General features: G+C 35.0%; 1 protein-coding gene and 1 long non-coding RNA gene across 4 annotated transcripts; one reads left to right on the top strand and one right to left on the bottom strand.

The window, feature by feature from the left end:
- Positions 1 to 859: 859 nt before the first annotated feature.
- LOC147495856 (uncharacterized) lies at positions 860 to 6,087 on the top strand. Of its 3 annotated transcripts, none has more exons than XM_086564615.1 (4): positions 860 to 1,494; positions 2,066 to 2,467; positions 2,595 to 2,699; positions 5,181 to 6,087. In XM_086564615.1, the coding sequence occupies exons 2-4, from the start codon at positions 2,170 to 2,172 to the stop codon at positions 5,261 to 5,263; spliced, it is 486 nt and encodes a 161-aa protein (XP_086420741.1). In that variant the 5' UTR covers positions 860 to 1,494; positions 2,066 to 2,169; the 3' UTR covers positions 5,264 to 6,087. The 3 variants fall into 3 exon arrangements, with proteins under 3 accessions (XP_086420741.1, XP_086420743.1, XP_086420742.1); XM_086564617.1 differs by having other exon boundaries at positions 1,111 to 1,494; positions 5,349 to 6,087; XM_086564616.1 differs by having other exon boundaries at positions 1,111 to 1,494; positions 5,157 to 6,087.
- LOC147495855 (uncharacterized) lies at positions 2,956 to 6,991 on the bottom strand. Its single transcript, XR_015197810.1, has 2 exons — positions 6,736 to 6,991; positions 2,956 to 3,374 (listed from the first exon to the last, which is right to left on the bottom strand). It is a non-coding gene; the product is annotated as an uncharacterized LOC147495855 (long non-coding RNA).
- Between the last annotated feature and the right edge of the window lie 2,429 nt (positions 6,992 to 9,420).

The raw sequence follows: 9,420 nt of genomic DNA, 5'->3' as shown, positions 1-9,420 counted from the left end.
TGGTCATTCAGCAGAATAAAGAGGGTGTGCCTGAAGCTGGGCCGAGTAACAGTGCAACTCAGCAGGGCAGACTTTCATCATGTGCGATATGTTTAGATGCTCCAAAAGAGGGGGCTTGCATCCCTTGTGGTCATATGCCTGGATATGCCTGGATGCATGTCTTGTTTGAGCAATATTGAAGTTAACTCCTGGGGTTGCCCAATTTGTCGTGCCAAGATACAGAAGGTTGTGAGGATCTACACTGTTTAAGCGGTCCTTTAAGATTTGACATATGCTGAAGCAGGTTCTTGAGTATTGTGGATCCTTGTGTAGCTATATATGTGTATATCCTCAACATACACTCGTGGTTGTTGAGATTGTTTGCATTTTCCGCGTTCTGAAAACTACATCTAGCTGCGCTAGGCGCACCTTAGTCAATCACAGACATTGTGGCCATGGCTATTGGCTATTGGCTGTATCTCTACACTATATGATAGTCTGGTTATCAAAAACCACACTTCTCAACAGAATAGGCTATTTCTAATCTCTTATGCATTTCAATTTAAAAACACATCCCTCAATTATTCTAATCAGCTCCATCCGTTTTAAGTAATTTATAAAAAAACACTCTCTGACCTCACTGAAATTAGAATTAGTTTTCATATTATTTAAAATAATTTAGAAAACCTCCTTCACGTCACTGAAATTATAATCAATCCTTTTTAATGTTTTTATATTGTCTTTTAAAGATGTTAGAGCGACAGATTTAAAGATTTGAAAAAAACCGATGCGTAACACAGTCCTCATATTTGTATACATATATATAGAATCATAGAAAGCATGAGAGATGGCAACAATATGATGTACAGGGTCTTAGTTTAGCATATATATGAAAAATACTGATTGAATTAGTTAATACCTGATTATACAACTAGAGAAATATGTCCTTCATAAAGTTTGATGCTCATTTTCATTTCACTTGTTCTCTTCCAAAACCTTAAAAACTGTACTTGGGTTTTGTTTTGTTTTCTGCATCTCTAGACAGACTTTTGGTTGTTAGCATAATGCATTCTAATTAACTACTTGCAAAGTTGCACTAATTAGCTTTTTATCACTTATCAGGTCATCACCATTTCACTAATATCAACCCATCGATATAGAATTTTAGCTCCTCTTTATTGCCCTCCAAAACGCTGACGTGGCCCTTGGTAAAAATAGCCCAAACCTCAATATCACTCTCTGAAAAAAGAAAATGAGAAAAAGTGCAGAAAAATACCTCCTGAAAAACCTCTCCACCAATGGGCATCCTCAAAATCCTTTCTCCCAACTCTCAAAACACGCCATCTCCTTTTGTACATCCCCAGTTCCAGCACCAGAATGGATAGAACCACATATCAGACCTTATAATAATAAACACTAAAGACCTTAAACCTTCACCTTGGGTAATACGTATAGTCACTATACTACTCAACTCTACAACGAATACCATTGAATCAAATCTCGATGAATATTCTAGTAAGTTTTTTATTAAGTTATCTCCTACTTTTGTTACTTAGGGCATCTCCAATGGGGGGTGTAAACCGTATAGAGTGAAAATTTTACACTCCAAATATCAAAAAACTCTCCAATGGGGGTGTTAAACCGTAGGTAATAGTGTATTAGCTAATAGAGAGGGTGGGGAATTCCCCCTCTCGCTATTAGTTAATAAAAAGCCCGGACGTCACTTAAAATAACGTCTGTTTAACTTAAAAACTCGGACGTCACTTCAACACACGTTTGAAGCTTTATTTTTGGAGTGAAGTCCGAGTTTAAAATCTATTTTTTTTACACTCTTCCATTGGAGAGTATAGAGTGTGGATATTTATGAGCTATACAATACTATACAATTAGAAGTGTAAAATCCTAATGGCACCTACGTGGAGCCTAGGTGGAGGTGTAATTTTACACCCCTCATTGGAGATGCCCTTATGTACTCAAGTTAGATAGTATTAAGCACAAGCCTCAACTAGCTTATACATTCTTTAGTTGGTGTGGTAGACAAAGAGATTATTTACATAGACTTGATACTTATGTTGTTTTAATTCAGATATTAGTGTTGGAAAAGGATGTAGACAGGATTAGAGGACTAGTTGAGGAGATTAAGAGGAGTATCTAAATTTCTGTAAAGAGAGCAGTGTGCCGATTAATGCCATGTTTTATTCTAGTTTAATTGATGGTCTTGGTAAAGCTGGGAGAGTGGATGAAGCGGAGAAGCTTTTTGATGAGATGGTTGACAAAGGATGCACACGAGATTCTTATTGCTACAATGCACTTATCGACACTTTTGCTAAGTGTGGAAAGATGGATGAAGCATTAATGCTGTTTAAGAGAATGGAGGAGGAGGGTTGTGATCAGACTGTTTACACATACACCATACTCATTAGTGGATTGTTCAAAGAACACAGAAATGAAGAAGCATTGAAGTTTTGGGAGATGATGATTGATAAAGGTATCACACCTACACCTGCTTCTTTCAGAGCTCTTTCCACTGGGCTTTGCCTTTCAGGCAAAGTTGCAAGGGCTTGTAATTCCGGAGGCGGCATATGAAGATATGATCCATGTCTTGTGCAAAGCAGGTCGCATAGAGCAGGCTTGCAAGTTGGCTGATCGAATTGTCGATAGGGGGCGTGAGATACCTGGAAGAGTTCGCACGGTTTTCATCAATGCCTTGAGAAAATCAGGTAATATTAACTTGGCCATCAAATTAATGCATAGTAAGATAGGAATAGGCTATGACAGATGGCATAGTATCAAAACCCGAGTCAAGTTTCGAGTTCTCTTAGATAATTGAACTTGAAGTTTCTATATGTATGTATTTGTATATTACGTTTCAAAAAGTGAAATTTGGTTCCTTCTTATTATCTGTGTTTCTGCTCTAGTTGTTTTACCTTTTTAAATGCATATTTTTTTTATAAGTGATTTTTATTAAGAGGGTAGTGCACAATACAAAATTACAGTAAAAATTAAAGCGTAAAATAGTGAGTGAGGACCTCACTTGGTTACATAGAAAAAACTAAAATAGACAAACAAACTACCCAACAAAGACCACCAGCATCACTCTCCTGCTAAGACATTCGACCAATCGAAAACAAGGTCTTTGAATCTATAATTCCTTCTTTGATATGTAGTGGACATCCAATGCCACAACAGCCCATCTGAACTGATAACCCTTTGCCCCTGAAGATATGGTTGTTTCTTGTTTTCCACGGCATCCAAATAGTTGCATACTGTAATAGACGGCATATCTTGTCCGTATCTTCTCCTTGGCCATAGTTATAGAAAATTTTGTAAAGACTCAGCTTGAGCAAGTAGTGGGAAAGCTATTACCCTTGGTTGTGTCAGCTCTGCCCACACCTCTAAAGAAAAAGAACAGTGTAAGGAAAGATGACAAATATTCTTATCAAATGTGTCACACATTGTACATACTTGAGACACCATAGTTCCCCTGTGTCTGAGTACATCAACAGTGAGAATGCAACCCGAAACGGCCTACCAAAATAAAATTTTCACCTTCAAAGAGATGGGAACCTGCCACACCAGTTTAGTGGGAAAAGAGGGGGGGGTTGGTACTCTCTTGGTCTCTACCTTTAGCAGTTAGAATACCATAGAAAGTGCTCACCGAGAAGATACCATCCTTCGTTGAGTGCCACAAACACCTGTCTTCCTGATCAGTTATCTCCACCGTATCCAAAAGCATGGCCAAGTTGGCATATTTCTATTTCTATTTCTTCCCCTACTTTAAATATTTTGACATCTATTCCTATTTCTTCCCCTACTTTAAATATTTTCAGTTCCAAGTTTACATACTTGGGTCTTCTACAGTGAAAACACCATCTCAGTCACTCATCTCATTAATAAAATTGTTCCAAACCAATGGTTCACCCAGCAAGACATAGAACTTAGCGTTGTTTCTGAAATCATCTTTTGTACCACATAAATAGTAAACTATCCAAATTTCTCAAATTTCTAAGAGAGTTCGTGTGCTGGATAGGTGTATAGGATGGCGATTGCTCACAAGGCTTAGGCAGTGTTCTAAAAAACGCTAGGCGGTAGTCGGGCAGTGGGAGAGCGCCTAGTGCCTAGGCCTTCTAGGCAGTGCCTAGACGGGCTAGGCGCTAGGCGGTTTTTTTTCCCCAATATATATAGTAATATACACATACTACAAGAAATAAAGAAAATCATTTACCATAATTCAAAAAATAAACACAAACAAAAATACTTATTACAAAAATGTATAATAGTTTAAGAATATTAACTTCATATAAAAACATACTCTTTGTTACAATGACATAATTTACATTAGACTTAAGTATTTTAAACTCATTTAAATCTTAAGCCTACACGAGCCTTTATTTTTCGACATTTAATCATTCAAAAAAAAAAAAAAAAAAAAAAAAACTTGACTGGACCGCCTAGAGGCCGCCTAGACCCGCCTAGTCGGTTCACCGATTTTTTAAACGACTAGGGCCTAGGCGAGTCGGTTGGGCACCGCCTAGGCGGCCGCCTAGACCGATTTTTAGAACAGTGGGCTTAGGAGAGAAGTTTCCCGCCCAACATTGAAACTTTACTGACCAAGTTGTCTAGTGCCGGTACAGTCTCAAATCTAACATCTTTCTGGTTTTAATTACCCCTTTACTTGTAAGTGGATTAATAGGAATGAAAATGATGAGGCTCATCTTGTAACCCAGTGGACAGGAAAATTTTCAGGTGTGGAGCATCCACCTTGATTATTTTGAAGTTAAAAAAAATAAAAAAATAAAAAAACTCACATAGATTTGAATACGCCGTAGAATTAGTATTTCACAGGCATTTGGAGTCATTAGACATATCTTAGAGCAGCTTATGGTAGATTATAATTGCCGTGGAGTATTAGATTTCAGGGTGCCCTTATTCCTAACTAGTTTTCGTTTTTGGCTGCCAAGCGAGCAAATTCTACTGAGAGTCTGAAATGCTGGAAAAGTATACAATGTACTATACCCATTTTTACACATTATGTGTACAAGGGAAGGACTACCATCATCGTATAGGATATGCTCCTACTACGTAGGCACTACTATATACTTTTACCAATCACGTGCACAATGCCCCAAAATTATTTTACAAATCTATAACATTGCCTGAGATATTTAAATCATTAGGTGTGCTTCTCTTCTGGTGATCAGTTGGGCCTCCCTTCAAACAAAAGAATAGGCTATTACGAGGCACAGAAGAAGCAAAGTTCGCTACTGTGCAGAGGGCCTGCTGAAGTTTTCACTATTTGTCCACGTAGTACAATCTCCAGTTCTTGTATTTTCTGGCTGGACTGTCTTCATTTCTGTTTAATGTGCCAGGGTAATGTGTTTGAATTCAGTGCTTGGACTACTGCACAGGCCAGAGTCAGATTTAACCCAAAGTTTCCTCCATCCTACCACTGCTTTTTCTGGAATTTCGAGTATTGCTATACATTTTCCAAGTAATTAGAAAGTGGTTATGGATCGGAATTTTTGAATGTTAGGCGGTCGACGTGTATCCACACTTCCACAGGCACTGCCGCACTGGCATGAGAAGCAATGCATATGAACAACGTTTTGAGCACTGATCGTGGTCAACTTCCATTAAGTTTCTCATTCGCTTCCTACCATTCTCTACTAAATAGAAGGTGAAATCCATCTGTTGCAGAATCTCTACCCAAACCTTCTTGAAGAATTGACAGTTAAACAGTAGATGGTTTGTGTTTTCTGTGGAGTTATTGGACAAGATACAACTAGAGTTTGTTATAACAAATTGATGTCAACAAGCTGCAGGCCCCAGAGAACAAACTTGCTATGCCACAAAAGCCTTGTAATCTCTGACCTGGACAGTGTATTTCCCTGTTGCACTGCTCTTAACACAATCTTATTGACCACATGTAATTCATTATCCTGTATTTTCTGTTTCCAGTTCTCACGCAAGTTCATATTTGAGATGTTACATGATCCTTGAGTGAGTACTTAGTTAAGGCCTCCTTTCACAACCTATTTTAGCTATTTTATCATGTAGCATCACTAAGCCATATCTATTATGTCAGAATAGAGGTGCAATTTCAGTCGACCCCCAGTAGCGAACTTTCTTATCCGCAATCTCTTTTTCTGAAAAAAAATATTCTCCATGACAATGAGGAATCATTGCTGATTTTCAAGGTACAGAAATGGTTCCTATTCATCTTGTTTGTTATATTCACTCAACCAACGAACTTTCTTGCTTTATTCTGAAATCTTAGACCTGTGCCTTCTGCAATAGTTTTTAACGACGTTGGACTACCCTTGAACAGAATTAATCCCAAGTATTCCGATGACAGAAATGGCATCTCAAATAACTACTATTACAACAAACTATAATGTGAAATTACTGGGAGTTCAGAATAGCAATATAGGTGCCAAACAGATTATACATACATAACCCACCATGACTCTCTAGTGTCTACCAATTATATTGACTGCATAATTGACCAACAAAACTCATTGGCAGAGTGCCCAACATTTAGAGCTATTGCTGTTTCACTTTCCTTTATTTGGTATTTACAACTTCATTTCTATTAGCACCTAGGCCCTCCCCCTCCTTCACCCTGGTGGAGGTGGAAGTCAGTCCCGCGACCTTCAGGGCCAACCCTCAAGCTATAGGCTTGACCAGTGAATTGTCTCACCGTTAAAATAATTTACAACTCTTTAATGGTATCAGGGGAAGTAGAAAAAAACTTACAAGTTCCTTCTGTGATAGTTCTAGACAAGGCTGCCCTAAAACACATAACAATGTTCAAGTAAGCGAGATGATAAACGATCAACAGGAACCCCTCTTCTCCCGGGTGGAGGTGGTAATCAGCAGTCCCGAGACCTTTGGGGCCAACCCTCAAGGCTTGACCAGTGAGTCATAAGTACCTCATGACTCTTTAATGGTATATATACCAGGCGAAGTAGAAAACCTACAAATTCCTTCTGTAATAGTTGTAGACAATGCTACCCCACAACACATAACATGGTTCCAGCAGGCGTGCTGCTGAACTATTTACAGGAAGAAGCTGGGCCAGGAAGTATATTCTGAAGCTTCACTACCTGATTCCTTTAATCCCTTTGTTGTTTTTATAATATCCACAAGTCTTTGAACTCAGAAAGTGAACTGAAAACAATGTTAACACGTAAAATCCAATGATAACTCGGTAACACATCTACTATCTATATACTAAAGCAGAGACCTTTAAAAGAGGATTTTCTCTCTCCTATGTGGCACTCTAATATGAGAGTTAGCTTTTTCTCTATCCTATGCTTATTTCAACTATAGACTTTAAGTATATACAAAAAAAGATAATATTTTCTAAATAAAATACCTATAATCCCACCTACATTGAATCTCTTTTAGGCAGGTTTGAGTGTATTTCTAATTCTTGTATTTAAAAGTTTGAGTGTATTTCCAATTCTTATATATATTTGATCAAATAAAAAAAAATTGCTAAAAAAAAATAGGTGATGTGTAGAAAGTAATTTCCTATTACTTAATCAAACACTTTTAGTGTTCCAATTATTATATATTTGATCAAATAAAAAAAAAAAGAAAAAAAAAAATAGGTGATTTATAAAAACTAATTCCCTATTACAAATCATACAATTTTAGTGTCTATGATAAAACACCAACTTATTTCAACTATATCCTTAACATAGTTAAAAACAATTATACAAAAAATAACATCACAAAATATATAATAGAAAATGAAAAAAAAAATGGCAAAACAATAATGACAAATATTTTAAAATATATATAATATTGATTGAAACTAATGTAAAAAACAATTAATGGGAACTTCAAAACCTGGATGCAAATGCATCGAACTATATACTAAAAAATAGACCTTTAAAAGAGGATTTTCTCTCTCCTATGTGGCACTCTAATATGAGAGTTAGCTTTTTCTCTATCCTATGTGGCACTTTAGTATGAAAGATAATATTTTCTAATAGCCTATAATCCCACCTACATTGAATCTCTTTTAGACAGTTTGAGTGTATTTCTAATTCTTGTATTTAGAAAGTTTGAGTGTATTTCCAATTCTTATATATTTGATCAAAAAAAAAAAATTGCTAAAAAAAATAGGTGATGTGTAGAAAGTAATTTCCTATTACTTAATCAAACACTTTTAGTGTTCCAATTATTATATATTTGATCAAATAAAAAATTGCAAAAAAAATAGGTGATTTATAAAAACTAATTCCCTATTACAAATCATACAATTTTAGTGTCTATGATAAAACACCTAACTTATTTCAACTATATCCTTAACATAGTTAAAAACAATTATACAAAAAATAACATCACAAAATATATAATAGAAAATGAAAAAAAAAATGGCAAAACAATAATGACAAATATTTTAAAATATATATAATATTGATTGAAACTAATGTAAAAAAAACAATTAATGGGAACTCAAAACTGGATGCAAATGCATCGAACTATATACTTAAAAAGAGACTTTTAAAGAGGATTTTCTCTCTCCTATGTGGCACTCTAATATGAGAGTTAGCTTTTTTCTCTATCCTATGTGGCACTTTAGTATGAAAGATAATATTTTCTAATAGCCTATAATCCCACCTACATTGAAATCTTTTAGGCAGGTTTGAGTGTATTTCTAATTCTTGTATTTAGAAAGTTTGAGTGTATTTCCAATTCTTATATATTTGATCAAATAAAAAAAAAATTGCTAAAAAAATAGGTGATGTGTAGAAAGTAATTTCCTATTACGAATCAAACACTTTTAGTGTTCCAATTATTATATATTTGATCAAATAAAAAAATTGCAAAAAAATAGGTGATTTATAAAAACTAATTCCCTATTACAAATCATACAATTTTAGTGTCTATGATAAAACACCGACTTATTTCAACTATATCCTTAACATAGTTAAAAACAATTATACAAAAAATAACATCACAAAATATATAATAGAAAATGAAAAAAAAAAAAACGGCAAAACAATAATGACAAATATTTTAAAATATATATAATATTGATTGAAACTAATGTAAAAAAAACAATTAATGGGGAACTCAAAACTGGATGCAAATGCATCAAACTATATACTAAAGCAGAGACCTTTAAAAGAGGATTTTCACTCTCCTATGTGGCACTCTAATATGAGAGTTAGCTTTTTCTCTATCCTATGTGGCACTTTAGTATGAAAGATAATATTTTCTAATAACCTATAATCCCACCTACATTGAATCTCTTTAGACAGTTTGAGTGTATTTCTAATTCTTGTATTTAGAAAGTTTGAGTGTATTTTCAATTCTTATATATTTGATCAAATACAAAAAAAATTGCTAAAAAAATAGGTGATGTGTAGAAAGTAATTTCCTATTACGAATCAAACACTTTTAGTGTTCCAATTATTATATATT

The sequence above is a fragment of the Coptis chinensis genome, chromosome 6 (assembly GCF_015680905.1).
Source record: "Coptis chinensis isolate HL-2020 chromosome 6, ASM1568090v1, whole genome shotgun sequence".
Classification (NCBI taxonomy): Eukaryota; Viridiplantae; Streptophyta; class Magnoliopsida; order Ranunculales; family Ranunculaceae; genus Coptis; species Coptis chinensis.
The sequence above is the reverse complement of the archived record's forward strand: the minus strand, read 5'-3'. Positions and strand labels throughout refer to the sequence as shown.